The sequence below is a fragment of the Thunnus thynnus genome, chromosome 17 (assembly GCF_963924715.1).
Source record: "Thunnus thynnus chromosome 17, fThuThy2.1, whole genome shotgun sequence".
Lineage (NCBI taxonomy): Eukaryota > Metazoa > Chordata > Actinopteri > Scombriformes > Scombridae > Thunnus > Thunnus thynnus.
The window spans coordinates 13,350,208-13,372,159 of record NC_089533.1 but is presented as its reverse complement, the minus strand read 5'-3'; the positions used below and the strand labels follow the sequence as shown (position 1 = coordinate 13,372,159).

General features: G+C 45.6%; 1 protein-coding gene and 2 long non-coding RNA genes across 7 annotated transcripts in view; 2 read left to right on the top strand and 1 right to left on the bottom strand.

The window, feature by feature from the left end:
- LOC137168564 (uncharacterized) overlaps positions 1–14,994 on the top strand; it is a 61,073-nt gene extending 46,079 nt beyond the window's left edge. The window contains exon 3 of the long non-coding RNA XR_010924298.1: positions 14,911–14,994. This is a non-coding gene — a long non-coding RNA (uncharacterized lncRNA). The remainder of the gene's footprint in view (positions 1–14,910) is intronic.
- Positions 1–21,952, bottom strand: part of LOC137168563 (BAH and coiled-coil domain-containing protein 1) — a 66,723-nt gene that overhangs the window by 11,391 nt on the left and 33,380 nt on the right. For 2 of the 5 annotated variants that reach the window (XM_067571211.1, XM_067571215.1), the window contains 14 exons: positions 15,301–15,426; positions 12,772–15,075; positions 11,699–11,813; positions 11,386–11,585; positions 10,737–10,898; positions 9,006–9,280; positions 8,353–8,698; positions 6,540–7,490; positions 4,906–5,075; positions 4,593–4,729; positions 4,286–4,399; positions 1,327–1,441; positions 803–1,037; positions 452–646 (listed from right to left, as the gene is read on the bottom strand). In XM_067571211.1, coding sequence (XP_067427312.1) covers positions 452–646; positions 803–1,037; positions 1,327–1,441; positions 4,286–4,399; positions 4,593–4,729; positions 4,906–5,075; positions 6,540–7,490; positions 8,353–8,698; positions 9,006–9,280; positions 10,737–10,898; positions 11,386–11,585; positions 11,699–11,813; positions 12,772–15,075; positions 15,301–15,426 — 5,445 coding nt within the window. The remainder of the gene's footprint in view (positions 1–451; positions 647–802; positions 1,038–1,326; positions 1,442–4,285; positions 4,400–4,592; positions 4,730–4,905; positions 5,076–6,539; positions 7,491–8,352; positions 8,699–9,005; positions 9,281–10,736; positions 10,899–11,385; positions 11,586–11,698; positions 11,814–12,771; positions 15,076–15,300; positions 15,427–21,952) is intronic. The other 3 variants (XM_067571214.1, XM_067571213.1, XM_067571212.1) reach the window with 3 other exon arrangements.
- Positions 15,044–19,086, top strand: LOC137168566 (uncharacterized). The gene is made up of 2 exons (XR_010924299.1): positions 15,044–15,123; positions 15,700–19,086. It is a non-coding gene; the product is annotated as an uncharacterized lncRNA (long non-coding RNA).

The window sequence follows — 21,952 nt, the reverse complement described above, 5'->3', positions numbered from 1 at the left end:
CATTAATCTGTTTACTCAAACGGGACTTCTTGGATTGCCAATACATGAGAAAACACGCCTCAGCAGTGCAGTCCCCTGCACAGTTTTAACAGAGGCCTGTTTTGAGTCTGAATCCCTGCATACTCATTTGTTTTCTGTAGCATTTTAATTTTATGTAGGGTAAATGGTCATAAAGTCTTTTTACCCATTATTTCATTGCAAGCCAGTTAGAAGTCCCCAATTCACTTTACTTGTCTGTGTTTGTGAGAGTAAAGGAAAGAACCCAGAAGTCAATAGTGTGAACATAGGAAAACATGCAAACTTCATATAGAAGGGCGCAAGGCCAGGAATCAAACCCAGGTCCTCTTTGTTGTAAGAGGACAATGTTTACCACTGAGCCATATTGGGTGGGATTTAGTTTCATTACCTATCTATGTGTCTCATAACCAAATTTCAGCGTTCACTGCCTCACCTTGATCAGAGGAGTCACTCTCTGGAGGGGAGCTCTCTCCCACCTCCATTGGCTCCTGTCTCTGGCCACGAAGAACCCTTGCTCTGGGCTGGCTCAGACGGGAGGAACCCTGTGTCAGGGTGGTGCTTCCCTTTTTACGTCCCCGCCGCACCAGTCCAGTCCAGCTCTCCTGGGGGCCACTGTCCACACTGGCTGCTGAGAAAGTTTGCCAAACCCATTACAGTTCAAATCTAAGTCAAGTATTGTTGGTAGAATTTTAAAGATTCAACAGTATGAAACTGACAATGTAGCATTGTGCTTTAAAACAAAACAGCATGAGGCAGAATCAATACTGTGATTGCCCGTATCTACCTGTGTCACTTTGTCCCCCAGACTCTCGCCTGAACTCAGCTTTGCTTGCGCCCTGGCTTCTGTGTCCATGCTTGGGGTTGGAGTTGCAGGGTGAAACCTCCTTGTCCCTGGAGCCCATCCCTGAGAGATTCTTTTTAGCCTGGGCCTTCTGTTTGAGCTGAGCCACATCACCAGCCAGCTTGGAGCTGAGCACACTGTGAAGACTGCTTTTTCTGCAGCCCTGCGCTTTTATCTGCTGCAATAGAGAGAGATGAGAGAGAGCCATTTACACTCCCGGTCACAGCAGCCGCTAAAGCATCAGAACGTCAGAGGAAGAGGGCTCTCGTTTGCTCACACACAGAGAAGAAAGAACAAAAAGGAATAGTAGGAGCCCCAACGAAAAGATATTAATATGAAGAGCAGAGAATTTGACTCCTGAGGGTTGTACCTAATTAGAAATAGTATGCAACAAAGGAATATATCAAACACAAAGAAACAAAGTGTGGCCTCTTTCATTTCTACTCGCATAGAGGACAAGACCTGACCTGTGTGCTGCTGAGTCGCTCAAAACCTCGACTGGACAGCCTCTTCTTCCTTCTCTGGCTGTCTCCGCCCCCTCCTAGGTCCTCAGGTGTCAGGGAATGTCCCGCCCCCATCGACCTGCCAGTCAAAACAAGGGAGAGGCATTCATTAGAGAAGAATGGCGGTGGTTTGAAAGAAAAAGAGGGGGTAGGACATCACAGGGGGAAAACAGAGTTGAGTCACCTCTCTGTGGGATCTAATAACTCTCCTTTCACTGTCTGATGAACAGAATAACATAAAAGGACAAGGATAGCCCAGTGTCTGAACCACACACTTGAAAAATTGGGATCTAACAAGGAACCTGGGATTGTTTGAGGGCAGTGTGGCATAAGCAGCCTTAACGCTTTATCTAGGGAGTGTCGTTGCAGCCTGTGAAGCACTACACAGCTTTGAAAGATACAGTGAATGGTTGGAAGGCATTACATTTGTATGCAGCTCTATTGTTCTCAGTGAATATCATAGCTCTCCAGTTGCATTTTCATATCACTGTGGCACACTCTTTCCCCTACAGTGAGCAGCATCACAGGCCAACCACTCCAAATGCCCTTGAATTTCCCTCTGGAAGACTGCCCATAGACCACACCGACATGAGCCAGGCCTTGCTCAAACAAAAGATTAACTTCCCCTCTCCTCGTGTTTGTACAGCATAGGAAATCAGTCACATTACAGAGTAAGCAAGGTTTAAATGTGAAGTAGATAAATACAGTCTATTCAAAATGTCATGTTAGTTCTTTGTTTACATATTGTACCACATACAATTCTGTAACTACACATTGTTTGCAATCTAATGGTGTGTGCTTCTGTAAGTGCATTCAGCATAGGAACACATAACGAGCACAGAGAGCACAGAGAATGCACTGTGTGTAGGCCTCAATTGTGTGTAAATCTCACAATCAGAGTGTGTCAGCACGCATCTGTAACAGAACATGAAAAGAATGAAGGCGATTGTCGGGCAGTGGAACTGTCTGCCCGCTGACTGACAGGAGAGTGACAGAGGTGGCAGTGAAGTGTGAGTTGTCCCTGTGAGGCAGATCCCACCATGGCTTGCCTTCCGCTGCTGACGAACACAATGTGACAGAGTCCCTCCCCTCTGTGGGGGGGCTGGTGGGGCTGAGCGTACAGTGACTAATTAAACAGAATTGATTAGCAGGGTTTGCTGGCGAGCGTTAGTTCTCTTCTGCCTTCCCCCCAATCAAAGCAGCACCACAAAGGACCCCAGTGCTCTACCCACAGGAATAACACAGGCACGCACAAAAACAAACAATGCCTGCATAAATGCTCATAAGCACACAGCTGCATGCATACTTAATTGCACAGATGCATAGAAAGCGCAAGCAGGGGGGCTTTAATGCATCGCTTACTCAAACACTGACACGCATTCCCTGTGGCTCAAGCAGAATAAGGTAAGGAAGGAGATACTAAAAGGCTGGGATGTTACCTACTGACCCACTGCCCTCCATCATAGCACCCAAGCATCAGTGTCTTGTACGGCATGAGTGGCAGGTTCAGCACATGCTTTTACATAACCCTGCCATGTAACGCAACATGGGGCTAATCAGTCCCCGGTCTGATTGCCTGCTTCTCGTTCAGAGGCGTCGCGTGATTCTCTGCTGCACTGTAACACAGATCCACCAACACAAAAGGCAGTACACCCCGACCGCCTTGGAGAAAAATAAAATGCAGCTGTTGATAGCTGTGGCTGGGATTTTGAAACAAAAGAGAGACAGACTGCGGTTTACTGCACTGTGGTCGGAAAAACATCCCACAACCCAACGGCAGCCTCCACCCGCCCTCCACTGCACCTCGCTGCAGGGCCCTGGCCCCGTTACCCTTTCATTTGGGTGTCATTGTCACCCAGCATCAGCGTCCCCACTCTGATCAGCGCTGGCCTAGCGAGGGGGCAGGGGTACATGGGTGGAAGGAGAGTGGAGGTGACATCGCAGAGGGGCAGCTGGGAACACTGTGGACCGTTGCCCAGAAACCACAGTGAGAAAAGAAGCAAGAAGAGAAGACAGAGAGAAAGAACACTGCGAGGTGACATTTAGTGCACCAAGCCTTTCCGAACCCTGATGACAAGACTAATTGAAGCCTGACAGAAAACCTTTATTCCCCAGACCCTTTTGGTTTACCAGTACCTCCACCACCACCAAACAGCAATGGTGTCCCTGTTTTGACAGAAGCTGACTCTTCCACTTTTTTAAATGTCATCATCAAATTCTGAGATAAAGTAGTGTCCTTGTTTCTTGAATATCATCCAATCTCTTCATCTCTGTCCCCCTGTTTCCTTTTTATTCCTCTGTACTTCTCACTGTATTCCACTAATTGTTTTTTACCTCATACACACTCACAGACATTGTATGAAAGCTCTAAATGTCAGCTTATCTCTTAGTGCCTGGACTGTCTGACCATCATGTTATCCTTTGGACCCATGGTGACCCTGTGGGGCTGTAATGGCAGTGGTGTGTCACATTCCTGCTGCTGGGACAGATTACAAGAGAATTCACAGTACTCTAATTACATCCTCTGCCTGTCATCCCCCAGCCAACTCCCCCCCGAACCCAGCCCAGCTAAGCTCAGCATGCACTACAGTAATGCCACTGAGGTTTACGATTAGCTGGGTTGAAACCTAATGAGACCTTTGAGCGGTTTTGTAGGTATGTGTAGTCCATTTCGAGCATACATAAATATTCTGTATGAGCAAACATACAAACAACTGACACCGATTATGCTGTTTCACAATTAACGCCAGTGTTGATTACATTAGAAAGGGTTAAGTGGACTTCCTTGAATGGTTCAGTTGTGTTCTCCCATTTCCTGTTTATGCCAATGAGAGGCAGTCCCTGTATGCCAGTGATACAGAGGGGCTTATCAGGCAGGACTGGACTACAGCCAGCCTGCAGAGATGGGCTGAGTGATACTTACTTGACTTTTCTTTGGCTCTCAGATGAGGACACTGGACCCATAGTGAGGGTGGGTTTCCTCTTCCTTGGCCGACCCGGTCCTCGTCGTGCTGGGCTGCGAGGTGTTTCCTCCTTCCTGCTTGCAAACATACATGCACACAGAGAGGAACTGAGATACTACATATATAGTATCTAAACTCAAAAGGTTGTGGCAGCAAAAATAAACAAAACAGAAATGAGTTATCTCTGACATTAGAAACATTTTTTTACTTTTGAAATCTCTGAATCCAATGGGGAGGTGAGCTTGAGGAAAAGGAGGATATACTCACTGATGATCGTGTTTCCTCTGAAGCTTGGCCAGCTCTCTCTGCTTCTCTTTGTAGCGACGCTGTAGCTCAGCCAACTTCACACGCATTGCAAGCTCCGGACCATCCATTGTTTCCATGCTACCTTTAGCTGGGCACACCTGAAGAGCACATCATTAGTGGTTATTTGCTTTTTTAACAACCTTGGAAGATTCAAGTAAAATACATTCTTCACTAAGTCATCTATTAATTTATTTAAATGAAAGACATAAAAATCCTATAGAATCTTTGTGTGTTTTGAGTCATTAACAAGGGCACACTATAGTTGCAGGCTTACTGGTTCATTCCGAGGTGTCCAGCTACATTTCCTACGTAAATTGAGGATCCTGCGGGCTGGGAAGTGTCGACCTGAACCTGTACTGTTGTCCTCCTGGGAGCCCATCTCCAGTGCTCGGGCTGTGGCCAGGGTAGCAAGGCTCTGGAGGTCAAACATTAGCAACTCCTCTTCTGTTACACAACAAAAAGAAAAAAGCAATTTATTTGGTTGCTATGCATGCTTGATTTAGAGACACTACAAGTGAACTAAGCTTGTTTCCTTAAAAATTTGTGCATGTGAGGGACACCTGTGCACGTCAAAACCTGCACATGCGGCTTATTATTTCAGTAGTAATCTTTTGATATAGCCAACAAATGACGAGGAAGAAAGGCATTGAGGGAAACTGGGCACACTGAGCCAGTATGAAGAAGCAGCAGTATATCATTTCAGAGGTCATATCAATGTGGACTCACCAGATGCTGCTATGTCAGTGGCCACCTGGGCCATGCTCTTTCTATATAGCCCTATCTGCCTGTGGCACTGACTGGAATATCTGCCATTAATGGACTGCACAAAAGGCTGAATATCGGGGGTTGCAGTCTAGTCACAGAGATGGAGAAACATGACAAAGTAATGCAGTGTCACGTCTTTACATGAATATATAAAGAATACTGACTTGTTTTTCCTCTGGTTTTTAGTACTTGTTTTGGTAAAGACTATTGTTGTGACTCTAAAACGACATGTGCCACTTCCCTGAGCTGTCAACAGTTTTGCATCACGAAGACAACATCACTGACTCTGAAATCAGTTGATGATACCCTTTTTATAGAAGCCTCTTTTGGGAGCAGTTAAATGCATTAGGATGCTGTGGTAAACACAAAACATCCTTTTGCATGAATAAAAAAAAAAAAAAAACACACACACACATGGCGCTTTGAAAAACAAGGAAGCTTTTAAAGGCACTTTAAAACAATGGGGTCTAATTAGCCAGGCAATGCTCCAGGGTGCTGAAAACATTGACTGCTTTTGTGATTACACACTAACTTTCAGTAACGTGTTGTGTTTGGGAAAGAGGGAAGCCAATTGGTGTGCTGCTAATTTTTTTTTTCCTTTTTGTTAAAGTGTGTGTATTTGCAATTGGGTGTGTATTTTATGTGTGTTTGGCTGTGTGTGTGCATTCATGCACACGTCTGGATCAAACAGCGGCAGGATGGAGAGACAGCTCCCTAAGGAAAGCTGGAAGGGAGAGACAGGAGTGAGAGAGGGAGGTGTACACCCCTCACTAGTAGTTCAGCTCTGTCCTCCTGCTTCTTCTCCCTCTCCTGAGGCCTCTGCATCGTTAGAACAGCCTTTTAGGAAATAAAAGTGCCTTTAACACACCAAAGAAAAGGAACGGCAAGCAGGCATGCAGACAGCTTCTCTGGGGACGTGTTAGAATCCACCAGAGGCTCTTGAGACCAACAGGAAGAGAGGAGTATCTGGGAGGGAACGCAGAGTGACGGAGGCTAGGCCTGAGGGGAGAGGGGGAGTTGGTCTCAGTGGACACCAAGGAAAAGGAGGGTAAACTATGAGATAGAAGTGCATTCCGCTGATATGAGTGTGTTTCTGTGTGCATGTTAATGTGTATGAGTAATGGAGGATCCACTGTCCCTCACCCTGGCTTTTCCCACAGGTGTGCCTTTGCTGTTGCAGCTCCAGATCTGCCAGCTCACTCAAAAGCTCCATACCCTGGTGGGGGTTGGGCTGTGACGGGGCAACTGATGGGGTGCTGAAAGGGAACAAGGGAAATGGTGGTACATCTGTGCAGAAAGCAGCAGCAATCAGAAGCTCCAGACTCCAGTAGCAGGGCACAAGAGGTTTGTGGGGCACAGAGACAGTTGCCTGGCTTGGGCTAGGGGTGGAAGCTGAGGCAGGGGAAAGACACACTAAATCCACTGAGGTGTCATCAAGGGTCGTCTTGTTCCCGCGCGGCTGCTCGTGATCCTTTGCTTCCTCAGGGGCTGAGGACTGCTGCTCAGGGGCTGCAGGGGAAGCAGGGTCAAGCTCAATGATGGTGGCCAGCTCTGGCTCCTGCTCTCCAGGCATGTTGACCTTTTGAGCATGCTCCACCTGGCTCTCCTCACCCACCGCCTCATCATCCTCTTCCTCTTCCAAGGTGATGACAGCTTCTGGCCTTTCAGGCTCCTCTGTTGAGAGGGGGACTGGACAGGAAGCAGCCTCGCACACCGGGCTGTCGGCAGGGGGGCAAACCAGCACCTCTTCCTCGGCGGGCCCCTGCTCCTCCACCTCCTTCTCTCCAGGCACATAGTTGGCTGCTGACACCACTGAGACCTCAACATCCTCCCTCTGTTCCAGAACTCTCTCAACCACTCTTTCCTCCTCTTCCTGCTCCCCTTCATTGGGTGGGAGTGGCTCTGGGAGGGGCCTGACCACTGCTTGGCAGTCTAGCTCCTCCCCTAGGCTGGAGAGAGACTGGGGAGCATGCTCAGCAGGCTCCACTTGGACTGCTTCCAGGTCAGCTGGCTCAGCCAGTTGAACATCCTGGGGGGAGGGCCCACTCCTGTAGCCAATTGCAATAGCAGGGTAGGTGTATCCAGGGGGCAAGTCTATAGAGAGAAAGAAATGTATATAATAGAATCATTAACAATTCTGATAAAATCTCCCACAAAAAAAGATATTTTAGCTGAAATACAAGCACACTTTCTCTTGAAGAGAGCCTTACATTTAGAGGTGCTATGCAAATTGAAAATTTACACATCAGGCCCATTCTAAACTTAACTTTCTACCTTTGAGGTCACGAGGGTGAAAAACAGGAAAAGGAAATTAAGTGGCACTCTGCCTTGATCTCTCAGCAGTTAGAGGGGTAGGGGACCACATGTAGCCCTGTTTGAGTGTGTTATCTGAAGTGGGCCAGGCTTTAGGTTTATCAGAACGCCTGACATAACTCCTCTGGTGTGCAGCAGCCGTTAGCCAGACATTAATGATGATGAAGGGAGTGTGGGGCCTGTGGTGTTGGAGGAGAGGTGAGGGCCTGGATGAGGTGTTTCTCAGTCATTACCAAGGTAACGGTACTGGAAAGCCCCAGCTCAGCCGGCAGCCATTTTCTGCAGCTTTGAGCTGTTCAGTCAATCAGGGGCTTGCCAACAGAGCCACCCACACATATTACCACACCAGAAGAAAAAAAGGATCATTAACAACAGTGGGTATTCCAATAACCATTGGATATACTGTACAAGGTGCTGCTATATCCTAGAATTCACTGTCCTTTCTGCCATGTATCAGACTTATTTAGCTTAACATCTGTAACTAGCTGCATCTTACACTGATTGCAAACAGCATGTTTCACTTGATGTCATCAATGTTGCTTGTACTTATGCCATTGCATGCATTGCATCAAAGGCAGCGGGGAAACTTTGAGGCACATCTTTATATTTTTGTAGGCATATAAATGCTTTTGCTCATGCTTACCAGGCTCCAAAGACTCTGGGTAGTCCTGCGGGGGCTGCCCTTCTCCTCTCTTGTCCAGGGATTCTGCCCCCTTGGGCATCTGAGGTGGGGCTGGGCTGATGGCAGGTGAGTGAGGGGCTGTAACAGCAGGGCTGGGAGCAGGGCAAGGTGTAGAAGGAGTGCTTTTGGGATGCGGCCGCAGTGACGGGGACTGGCAGCAAGGGGACAGGTGAGCAGTGCAAGCCCCAGGGGGAGAGGTATTCCTCTGAGTTGGGTTGTATGAGTAGGGCTTGGCAGGTTTAGATGTCCTGGGTTCTGAAATAAGTTCTTCCAGTTCAACTGAGGCCTCATCTGGTCTCTTCTGCATCTATGGCATTAGAATAAAATTATTTTAATATCCATATTTACTGAAGGGCCCAACAAACCTTTAAGATCTCAAGCATGTTGATTTTTTTATATTAGCAATGTAATAACCAATTCATTGCAATGTAGTCACATAAATAGAGTAAATATTCTAAATAGTCATGTGATAACTCAAGCTGACACATGACTCACTCAGCCTGAGTCTTGTTCTGTTTTGCATTTGCAGATAGATGTCAGTCTGGATAAATCTGTATTAATCAAACTCTCCTCACATCTAAAATGTTTCTTGCATATTTAGACTTTATAATCACCTGTGCATTGTGTGTGGCTTGATGCTGCATGTCCATGACATGTGCAGGTCTGTGCTGCTGCTGCTGGGGTTGGGACTGTGGTTGTGGTTGCTGTGACTGGTGGCTCTGGTGTTGATGTTGATGCTGATGCTGGAGCTGTTGATGCTGCTGGAGAGCGTACAGCTCCTGTTGCCGTAGAAACTGGGATCGGGAGTACACAGCAGGATGCTGCATGTGGGAGGGTGGGCCCCGGGCACCATACACAGGGGGCCACAGCCCTGGCTGCTCCATCACATCTAATGAGAGAGAGGAGGAGGAATGTGATGGAGGAAGCTACGTTAGAACAAAAAGACATGCACACACATACACACTTTAGCAACCTTTTCCTTTGGATTCAAACGTATCAACACTATGTGCAACACTAGAATACAACATTGTGTTATCCATATATCTCATTATCTACCTCCCACACCCCCATTTAAAAACAGTGAAACCATTATGGATCATTTAAAAACCATTGTATTCACATTTTATAGCATTGACATAGACAAATCTCTTCGAAAAAGAGTTTTGACTTTACAGAACAACATGTCTCCAGGCAGAAGCAATCCCACACTCTCCCCCGCTCTAAACAGAAAGCTGTCTCTTAAGAACTGCCTTGAGAATTTGCTGGAATGCTGGAAAAAAGTCATGACAATGATGAAATGCAAACAGATGATGATGGTTGTAGGTTGATTAAAGGTCAAAATACTGGACTGAAAATGCGTGTACGTCTCACTGGAGTATTCAGTGTGGCCTTTCCGCCAAGAAGTCCCACCTGCCAGCCAAACCACAGAAAGGGGGTCTGTGAAACGGCCCAGCGGGAAGCTTAGTTCCCATGTCTGTGGGTGGACAACCTTTCTCATTATGTGGCTTTAAGGACCATTACAATTTGATGTGGGTGATGTGCTATGACAGAGGTCCCACTTGGGAAGTAGTGGGCCCACACTACAGGAACTGAAACCTGATGTTTTCTCTCTGTATGTAATACACTTCTCATTAACAATTACATCTAAATTGACTTTCCCTCCCACCCCCTTTTTCCCAGACACACCAAAAATCCTTGTTCAGAGACGTAATCTTGGATACATAAATGTTTCCTGTGGGAAAGCTTTTGTGGATGCACTTCCCTTCTCAGCTTAAACTCCTGTGGAGCACAGAAGGAAAAGTACCATCGAAAAATGTGAGCTAATTAAATTTCACAGCCTGTTCACTGAATAAGTGAGCTTTCCTTCATTCTCACATGTCCTTTTTCTCTGGTGTGGTACACTGTGTATGCATGTGTACGTGGAGGCACATATAGTACATATAGCTTTAGATGAGTACCCTGACCCATTGAGAGCACTACTCCTGCCAGGCCGAGCAGGTGGTGTGCAGGAAATGTGGGTTGTGGGTTGGTGTGCATGGCTGTGAACAAGCCCATCGAGGGGAAGTTTGTCGGCAGCTCTGCCACGGGATCACTATAACAAACATGTTTTCCCCAGATTATATGAACACTGACATAACATTGTGTTAATCATTAGTCAGTGGGAGGTGAAGTAAATTTCAAATATATAGGGATTTACATTTGTGTGGCAGATTATAAGGGCAAATACATTTATCAGTATGTGTGAGGCCATACATGCGAAGTTTGTGTGTACTTGGCAGACACATTTGTTTGAAGTGCTTCATAAATACACTTGGCTTAAAGGAGAAATCAAGGTTATGGCATACCCAGGTGATGGGTTGCAGGATGGGCAGGAGGGTCAGTGGGCAGGACCACCAGTTGGGCAGAGGGGTCCTGAGGCAGAGGCAGGACTGGCTGTAGAGGGCCTGACATGGCTGCAGAAAAACCTGGGGGCAGATTCTGGTGCAGGGCTGTATGACCTATACCTGCTTTATAGAAATTATGTCAGTTTAGATTATGTACCCATCATATTCAATGTAAAACAGAGCTACAAATATACTGTAACTACTACTAGCCATAAAGAGTAAATCATGCAATCAATTCTAAACCTGACTGGGAACCAATAAAAACATGGTTAAATTGAAATGATGTGTTCTCTTCAGCATGATGTAAAATCCTGGCTGCTTAATTTTTCACAAATTTGAGATGAGACACTGAGTTCGGCGGGCATTAAGGAAACTCAACATTTACTGCAGAACAATATTTTATAAAAGCATAACTGACATTCAAATCAGAGGAGCATAAAAACGCCCTCATTTTTTATCTATTCCATAAATTGGAAAAGCAGGACTCTACTACCTTCTTCACATGATCTCAGTGAAAAATATCATTACTGAAATCAATGAAGTCAAACAGGTGGAGTGATTAAGTACAATTTTAGAATTTTAATTTCCAAAACTCTTAATATTCTCTTACCATAAGAGTGTCCTGTCATCCAGAGGGATGGGCTTCCAGTTCTTGGCATCCAATGATGGTGAGCAGAATGTGCAGCAGGATCTCCTAATTGGCCAGACTGAAGGGAAGTCCCGCCTGGGACCATGAGATGAGAGGTGAGGTCCCCGTGACAGCTGTTGGAGGGGTGGATCCTTGCAAACTCCACCCTTTCCTTATTATCCCTGCATCAGGATAAGCCAAATATAAGGAAATATAAATGAGGACCAGTAGGCTGAAGGTTTCTAACAATACAGATTTGAATTGGGTATTAAGCAATGGCTTTACAGTTGCTTACCTGATATATGCATCTCTCTCTCTGTCTAAACAAGTCAGACCTATCTGTTCCCCACTCATCCTCTTCCTCTCCTCCTCGGCGGTAGGGTCTGAAGGATACATGGAGCGCGGTGGTCCTGTAAGACAAACGTTAGCTTAACCATTTGCTTTCACCGTTGTGTCCTTGTGAGGACATATTTCCAAGTCTCTTACCATTTCTTAGAACAGTACCACGACTCACAAGAGACTTAGACTACTGACACTGCTTATTAGTTTGCCCCACTGAAAGCCATCTTTACTATACTCTCATATACTTTACTATTTGATGGCCTATTTCTTTCGTCATACCTCTATTTCTTCCCCAAAAATGAAATCAGTCTTCTGTTGACATGAAGCACTTTAATGAGGCATTACACAGATTCTGATGAACCCAATCAAAGGTCATCATCTCAACTGTTTTCAAAATGGCACCATGAATTTCTGGACAGTAAGTACAAGTCCAAGCAAGGATACTTATGTCACTGATTGCTTGCTGTTGCCATGTTTGAAAATAGTAGTGCTATTTTTGGTAAAGGCTGGTAAATTTAATGAAAAGCAAGACTGTGTTTTTATGTTTGTTTAAAACCAAACAAAGGAACAACATGGGTTTGGAGCCAAGCTCAGTAATGTTTATGTAATGTTAATTGCTATTCCTATTGGAATTATTTCTTGAAATTAAAGTGTTAATTTCTGTGAAATTTACAGATCTTTGCTTATGGGTAAGAAGAAAGCTAAATATTATACAACTCACTTAAAGTGGATAGCCATGGTTTGGGACTACTGTAGAGCAAATTATATTTAAATCTATTTTAGTAAAACAACAGTGAGTATTACATACCATACAAAACCCTTAATACATTCACCAAAAATAAAGGTTTGTCTCAAAAAATTCTCAGTAACACCAATATGTTTCGGGCTTTTTCAGCTATATGCTTTTTCTGGTTTCTTTTTTTCACAGCTAGGTCATCAGTGGGTCACAGATAAGAAAAAAAAACAAAAAAAACTGTCTCTGTTCCCTTCACCTCTGTTTATGAGGCACTGACCTAGACTGCTTACCTTTCACAGAGGGATGTACCCTGCCTTGTCGGCTGTTGGGATGACTGTCTGATGAACGACAAGTCGGCTCCCTTTGTCTGGCCACCGCCACTGCAATTCCCACTGGTGGCTGCCGCACCTCACTTTCCCCATGACCTGCTTCCCCAATATCCCGGCCCCGCCCATTATAATCAGGGCGCTCGTTGTCATTGGCTGGGCCCTTCCTGGAAGGTAGAGTCTGTTTATTACCCTGTAGGGCACAGCTCCCCCCAGCAGGACCTGATTTGAGGCTTCCCAGTCCCCCAAAGGGGCTTTTTTGGGAGAGGAGCAGTGGCTGTTGCTGGTTGCTGTACTTCAGTAAGCTTTTCATGGCACTGCTCTCCCCCTGAGTTGGGCCCTGGGGCTCAGATTGCTGCTGAGGCTGCTGCTGTTGCTGACTGAGGGGAGGTGCAGGGGGAGGCTGAGGAGGAGGCAGGTTAATTCCCGGCTGCTGCTGCTGTTGCTGCTGCTGAGAATGTTGCCCACCAGTGGCCCCTAACTCCATGTAGGACTTCCTCTGCTCCTCCTCTGGTTGTGACATGTGGTGAGGTGGCCTCATGGCCCAAGGTGGCACTGGGGGCTGCTGGTGGTGGTGCTGCTGCCCACTGCTGTTACTGTAACCATAAGTGGACATGTCCATCTTTCTTTTCATCTCCTGATTAGTTGCCTGGTTCAGCTCAGCTGGAGAAGCAGCATCTGGGCCAGGTCGGCCATGCTGCTGGTGGCGAATCCTGGCTACCTTTTGTCCATCTCTCTGTAAGGAGCAGCTACCTCCAGGTCCAGGGCCATGGGCTGTTCCAGCCCCACTATGTTGACCCATGCTTTTACTTCCAAGTGGGGAGGAGTTAGGTGGGGGTCCTGGATGGGAACAGTCTCTGTAAGGAGAAGTGTTGACAGAATGAGGAACAGAGTGTCCAGTCTTGGGTCCCTGGGGTAGTGAGGGTCTGAACACATCCATGTCCACACCACTGTTGATACACTCAGCACTGCGTGATCGTACAACCTGGTGCTGCTGTTGGGGATGTGGAGGCTGTTGTTGGGGAGGTTGAGGAAGCTGTGAGGGCTGAATGTGTTGGTGGTGGGACTGCATCCATTCTGGAGCCTTCTCTGTCTTTCTGTATGGGTGCTGCTGTTGCTGTTGTTGCTGCTTTCTGTGCCAACTACTATGGTGTCCACCACCTCCACTCTTTTCTATTACTTTGTCCTTTGTATTGCCGCCTCCCCCTCCACCGCCCACACCCTGGCAGTCAGGGTTACCAAGCTGGAATGGCCCACTGGATTTGTCCCCCAGGTCTGCCACAGATGGCACAAATGTAGGCCCTGTGACTTTAGGTTCTCGCCCCGCATTGGCTGGCCCCCTCTCATGTGAGGCAGGATTGGCTAGAGGTGCAGGAGGGGGCGGACAGAAGAAGTCTGGGTGGTGGTGTGTATGATGGGAATGATGTGGGTGGTGTGGGTGGCTGGGATGGAGTTGAAGGCAGTGGAAGCCCCCTGGGTGAGGATGTGTATGGGGATGAGCATGAGGATGCGGGTGGGGGTGTGCCCCTCCAGCAGCAGAACCCATATGTAAGGGTGGGGGTACAGAGTAGGACAGAGAGTGGTGGAGTGGTGCCTGACCCCTTTCCAGACAGTCTGAAGGTTGTTCACTGATCCTCATCTCCCCACTTACCCCCTCTTTGGTACAGCGACTACTGCCACTGGACCCCATATGTCTGCCCTGGCCGCTCCCCCCACCTCCCATAGTCCCAAGGGTTGTGCCCTCCCCTCCACAGCTGGACATGGAGGCCTTAGCCCCTGCTCCAGTTCCTGCATCTCCATTTTGCATCTTGCCATTGTGTAAGCAGGCACTGAGGGGCTTGCCCATACTCTGAGGGTGTTCCTTGCTGTACTCCATTGTGAGTGATGCCTTATGCCTCTCCAGTGCCCGACTGTTGACCTCCTCCAGGGGCAGTGGATGCTGTGGATAGTGTGGGTGCTGCTGATGGGAGTGGGAATGGTGATGGTGTGTGGGCTGGGGTGGCTGGTGACTGTGGTGCTGTTGCTGCTGCTGTCTCTCCTTTGCCTCCTGTTTGCTACTGGACCTCTCCTTGTCCTTGACAGGTACTACTCCTCTCTCCACAGACCCCTCTTTAAGACCCTTATGTAGACCTGCTGCTACCCCAGGATCTCTATCTCTGCTGCAGGACCCCTGAGAGTGTCCTGAACCTGCCCTGGACATCGGTGGCAGACTGTGATTGGCTGAGATGAGAGGTGGCTGGGACGGGAGACCTCGAAGATAGAAGTTCTCTAAGAGAGGAAGGAAGGCAGGCCAGTAAAGACAAATGCATTACTCAAGTAAGGAAAAGGCAATGACAATGACAGAATGAATTAGATTATTCAGCTCTCATGATAGTATCCCCAGGCATCCTTATATCAATATCCCAAATCAAATTACACCATACTATATTGTATAAATTGGATTTAAATGGTCTTATTTCTGTCTGATTAAATTTTAATCATCTTGTGCCTCACCTTTTTGGGTGTCATAGAAACGGTGTTGCCCATAGAGAACTCCACTGTTGGCATGGTGATCCAAGTGGCTCATGGGTAGGAAAGTGTGGGCCAGACTCCCTGAGAATCGAGGATACCCTGGAGCAGCTGAAATGGATAGCACGGAGAGGGAAAGAGATAATTGAGACAGGGCAATAACCACCAAGATGCACTTATCCAGACTAACCCAGCATAATCCTTCAGGTCCAATGCAGCTGGTGGTGTTCATACGCAAATAAGTACTGGCTCTGCCTGTCATGTTTGCCTTTCCTGCCTGAGTTTAGAATGCAAACAATACAAGACACGCTCAGTCTTGGGGATTGCCGTAATGTATGAAATGTGTCTGTGAAACATATGGCTCTCTCTTTATCTCCCTCTCAGAACTGGCAGTGGCACCTTTCTCCATCTGAATGGAGTGATAAGGACAGATTTGAAGCTTGTGTTTACAATGACAAGAGAGCTGGGCGGCTGACCTTTACTGACCTACTTCAGGGGTAAAAGGTCAATTGGATGTTGGGCCTGTAAGCCAGCACACCTGGGCTTATTACATCAAACCCATCTGGAGGACATTATACCACAACCAAACACAAAACTCATTTTGCAACGGGACATTCAAAAACACAAAGGACTTTGAAGGTGGAGGAGAGAGAAAACATGGATAGAGATGAAAGCCCATCACAATATTAGGACAAAGAAAGAGCATCACTATGACAACCCACTTCCACTGCATTCGGTAAATATAACATCTAAACAAATCTATGTGAATTGACTGGACCTATCTTTCTACCTATCTTGTATTATTAATGAATTATTTCACACCATTGCAAGAAAGATTTAATGATATGATGTGATACTTGTGACGCACAAGGTACAGAAATAAGGAAAAGAAAACTTAACTCTTTGCACTGCCACCATGAGTGAACCAATTTCAGGGAGGGAGGGAGAGAGAAGGAGGAACATAAAAACATAAAGAGAAGAGACAGAGATATGTAGTGTAATTTTGTGTTTGTGCTTCTTTTTTAATCCTTGTAACCGTGATTAAGACAGACAGATCTACTACTTTCCACCAGCACCACATACAAGCATTTCAGTGACCTCTGAGTCATCTAAAGAAGTCCAGGTGCTTCACATCTCCTTTTCCTTGCTTTTGCACCTGTCTCACCCTCCAGCCTCACTTCCAAACACAACTCATAGGCGGAGTGAAGGAAGGAGGAGGGGGAGAAAGAGAGGAAAACATGGCTGTACAAGCTAAATGAAAGACAGACGTATTTGTGTTGGCAAGCGTACGACCTGATCCCGGAAAGCACAGATGCAGTTCATTTGGCTGTGTGTGTATGTGTGTGTGTGTTTATGCAGTGCCGTGGTTTTTACAGCAGCTCCGAGTGTTGAATGTCTCACTTTCTGCTGGTAGAACAATGGGACCGGTGCTGTGAGCCGGCTCTGGGGAGGGAGGAGTGTTGTGGTGGGCTTAATGACCTCGCCTCAGAGCGGCCTCCGTATCCTCCCATCTTAATTAATGAAATGCACAGAGAGGGCAAACAGCCCTGCAATAACACAGGAGGTGCTGCTTTCTGAGGAGGGCAATGGGGTGATAATTACATACCCTCACTTTCTCTCTTTTTTTTCTTTTCACCTATTTTTCTACCTCTCTTACTCATTTCTCTCTCTTCCCTTTTGTCTCTGCCTCTGCCTTTGCTGTCATGATTAATAAGCACACACATTTATGCCAATTCATCTACAGTGGGAGGAGGGGGGATCTTTTGTTTAAGCAAGACGTTTTTCTCAGATTTTGGGAGGGAGAAATGCAGAGAGCTGTTTGGCAGTCTTTATCCAAGCTGGGAGAGGGGCTTTTTTTCTGCGGCAGCATGTTGTTTGTGAGCGTGACGATTGACGGCGTAATCCCTTTTCACAGCGTGGTCTGGCTGTGCCCGATAATGCCAGCCCGCTCAGTTTCAGCATGCCCTCCATTGGGGCGGCAAGAGGGGGACTGCTGGGCACGGCGGAGCCCATTCAGCCATTAATCTGGCCAGGACAAGGGAAGCTGCTGCTTCTGCTGCTGCTTCTGCTGCTGCTGCAGGCGACGTGAGCAGGGTCTTAGTGCAGTCTGCTGACTGCACAGCAGCCTCGCTCTCTTTCTCTCCCTCCACACACACATAAACATGTCAGCATCGGCAAGTGAATGACGGAGGGGAGTTCACAGCGCATGCCCTGCTTTCCACGGGCAGAGCAGGGGCAAGAGGCAGAACAAACAGAGCTGCATCCCAGGGAGGGATTTCCAGAAGTTCTGAAGGTATTTCTCACGGCGTGGTGGGTTGAGAGAAGCAGGCCGACAGGGAGGACAAAGAAGGGGGCTGGATATAGAACAGCACCTAGAGGCAGAGGAGAATTAAGCCTGCTGAATTAGAGGCAGACGACAGTGTGTTGTTTCTCTCCAGCAAAGAGCCATCCTCTTTCCATTCCTATCCACTCCTCTTATACCTGCTCTGAAGAAACGAGCCCATATAATTACTGATGAAGGACTACGTTTTTTTTCAGTTTTGCTATAAGGCAAAATAACATAAATGCCTAATTGTATTTTGACTCTGGGAAAATTGCTGCAACATTTCAGAGCTTGAGAGATGGAGGGACAGAGAGAGAGAGCATGGCAGAGGAAGACCAAGAGGAGAGGAGGAGCAGGCTGAGCTGCCTGTCAGGTCCGCTAATTGAGAAAAAGTGACAGAACCATCAAGACACAGAAAGGGAGGAGAAGAGGAGAAGAGATGAGAAATGTTTGGCGGAGGAGGGGCAGTACTGTGGTGGATCTCTTCAGGTTTGACTAATTGAAAGGAAGGGATGCAGGCTGGCACAAGAGAAAGAGAGAGAGGGGGAGAATGAAAGAGGCAGGAGTATGGAAGAGAGGAGAGGTGGGGGTGCAGCTTAAATCCCACAAAAGGAAAAGCTAGCAACTGCTCACAGAAGGAAAGATGGACAACTGAAGATAGGCTTGGAAAGGCGTATCAAACAGAAGTGGATTAGACAGGTGTATGGAGGCAATTGTGTGTGTGCATGCATGTGTGTCTATATGTGTGGACAGAGATAGGAGGCTGCGATTGTTTTTGGCATAATGTAAGAAGTCATTTGGATCGCAGCCAGTTGGCCTCAGGCCTGTCAGGAGCCCACAGTTTTTTTTTTCTTCCTTTTTTTCCCCCTTTTTAATTTTTCTACTCAGCTGATTCAGTGGGGTTTACTCAAACTGTTCCAAACATGAAAATAAATCTTTCAAAAGCTCAGTGGGCCTAATCCATTTTACCAGGTGTTATAAAAAACATTTTACATTACATTTATTTTACCAGTCAGTACTCTGCATCAGTACTCTCTTTGCTTTTTTTTTTTTTCCCCCGTCTTGCACCCACAATCACATACAGCCACTACTCATTCTCCTTCTGTGTGTTTTTATGCACATTTTCAATTTGTGCATAAGAAAACCTGAGTGGAAATGATGGAAATTTAAAAAAAAATTGAAAATATCACAAAAAAACGTTTTTACACTTGTCTGACATTGAAAAGTTGGTGTATTTATTAAAAAAATGTGACAAAGTGCAATGGAAACAGTGGATAAATCATGATGTACATGAAGCATGTGACTTAAACATCCTTCAAGCTTCTGCTCTGCTTTAGAGAAGAAAAATGGTGGCAGACAAAAATGTCAGATCTGTGTGGACCGATGAGGAGGCTGTAACATTCCTCAAATTAATACATGAAACAAAAATAAATTCCATATATCCTTCATGTCTTCCACGTGGTTTTCCATTATTTCAGGTTGGACTGGTGCTCTTCTAATTAAAGGTCTCATATTATGCAAAATGCACTTTTTCATGTCTTTTCAACATAAATATGTGTCCATGGTATGTCTAGAGAGAAAAGACCATCCTCTCTCTTTTTCTCCTGTTTCATCTTTCAGTAAATGTGTGTGCAAAAACACTTTAAATTTGGTTCCCTTTATGACGTCAGGGATCTGTTGAACATAGATCTCCCCCCAGCAGGCTGATGATCCTCACCCACTGAAACCTGCTTAATCAAATTTTGAACAGAATCAAAGTTCTGTTGTTTGTTGCAAGAACCAACACAACAGTCTATTCTCTCATAATCTGAGGAAGTGAAGACCCATTGGATTCACTATATTTTTGATGGAAATGTCCCCACAACGACTGGAAAATTGTTTTATGTGTGTGTGATGGATCGATACTAGCTGTCTGTGGCCCAACCTCAAACTTGGAAGCTGTAAGTTTTGCCATGTTTTATGCTATTTTACTGTTTATTTAGCAAGGTAAGCCTGTTGAACTTGGCGTTAGCATGTTGTCTGGCTAATATGGCTAGCAATTTTTGACTAATGTTGTTGAGGGACAGTCAAGAGAAACTGTGTGAACATTAAGCCTCATTTGAAGCCAACAAAAATGATGACAGTAGTAGGTTGAATGGTGGTAACTGTTTTTTCATGTTGCTTTTTGTGAAACTTTGAACTGCAGCGCTAGCTTAGCTAGCTTTGTTGTTACACATTAGCCCGTTTTGCACCATGATCCTCACCGGTATGTGTGTGTTGCTGCTGTAATGTTATGTAAATGATAGACATGCTGTGAAGGTAACGGTGAAACGTGTGAAAAAGAAATGGTCAAACTGCAGGAATTCCTTTGCTTGACAACGTTATGTAACTTTGATTAGCACACAGTAAGCTAACTTGCTCAGAGCTGTAGTGGCCTGTTATGGCATTGTATGTAAAGTCAAGCCGAGGCTAATACGTCCACTCTGGTCCACAGATACACTTAGCGTTACTGTAATACTAGTATTATGGACGCTACCATTGCAGTTCCAGTATGAATATCAATACTGTCAACAGCCCTCAATCTCTCCTCTTGTGGTCATATAATCTTGCATTGTATCACGGCTGGAAAGCAACAGCCAGTTTTAGAGTGGGACGTGAGGATAGCAGGTCATTTGCATAGACACAGAAACAGCCCATCCAGAACAGGACAGAAACAGAGGGGTATAGATGCATGCTAGAATGCATAATCTCAGTGGTATTTTCAGCAAAAAAACTTCAAAGACATGTTTTAGGGACCTCAGAGACCTATATTAACTTGTTGAAAAGTAGTATAATATGTGACCTTTAAGTCATCTTGCTGCATCTTAAAGTCAATACAAGACTTTTCTCTACCACATTCACTGACTCCCTCTTCCAACATTATCTTGATCCAAAGGACCATACCACCAGTATTATGAGGTGATTTTATTTATAGGTTTGCTTAACTTGTCACTCAGCTATTTCTCATGCTTCAATAGAAATGTGGTTTGTATGCATGACTGACTTTCTCTAAACAGTCTGCATTAGCATGGAGATTAGTGTGGACATTTTAGCTGAAAACATATTTTTCTCTCTGACTTGGCCTTCACACCCCAGAAAGTGAGCTGTGGAAACTCTTTCCTAATTGGATAAATTTGAAAATGACAGTTCATTTACAGTGTGGGTTGGTGTATGATTGTCAGCTTGTTTTTCACAGACATGGTCAAAGTACTTCTGCTTAGCCAGCTGTCTGTCACATAAAACTATGTGATGACTTATTTTGTATATCAGTAACCAATAAGACAATACAGGTGTTACCATAGACATACTATCTTTTTTTTTTTTTTTTTAGTGTATAAACACAGAACAGAGGTTGAGACATAAAGTGAGAAAATATGACAAGAACTAGACAATACCCAATAGATGGTAGGTTAAGCCACTGGGATGCTGAGAGGTTGTGTCTATTTTTCCAGTTGAGTAGAATGGTTTTCTTTGCGATTGTTAGGGCGATCCAAGTTGGCTGTTCATTGCTGAGTGGCGGTTCAACTGAGGAGAGTTCTCCCAAGAGACATACGGATGGGGAGACTGGAATGCTGCAACCCAGAATGGAGGATAATTTCTGAGTAACAGTTGTCCAGAATGTTTGAATGGGTGGGCAGAGCCAGGTGGCATGATAGTAGTCGTCTGTGGTGTTCAGTGTGCGGTGTGTGCAAATGTTGTTGTCTGTGAATCCCATTCTGAACATTTTCTGTTGAGTGAAGTGTACTCTGTGCAGGATTTTATACTTAACGAGTTGTATTTTAGTGTTTGAGGACGTTGAAAAAGTGTTATTGCAGATTTTTTTCCAATGGTTAATATCGATTTAACAGCTAGGTCTTTATCCCAGTTTTTGGGTCGCAATGGTGAGGTTGTCATCAGTTTTTAACAGAATCTTGTAGATTTTTGAGAGGGTTTTTTTCGTGAAAGGTTACCATTGATATCATACCTCTTTTTAAGCACTTCATGTGGTATCAGTGAGCCATCCTCAAATAAATGTCCCAGATGTGTAATATAGTTTGTTTCCATGTGCTAAATATTATTGGTTTATATTTAATTTGAAAGTCTGGATTGTGCCATATTGGGGTGTATTTATTTATGCTCAAGGGGTGAAAAACATTATTTTATTGACATTATTTGTGGTAGTATGGTCATTTTTACTGCTGCTTTTCTTCCTATTAAAGAAATTGTTAAGTTCCAGCGGTTAAGGTCTTCCTCAATGTCTTCTAGTAATAAGAGTGACATTTAGGAGAAATAGCTCTGATAGCTGAGTGGATACTG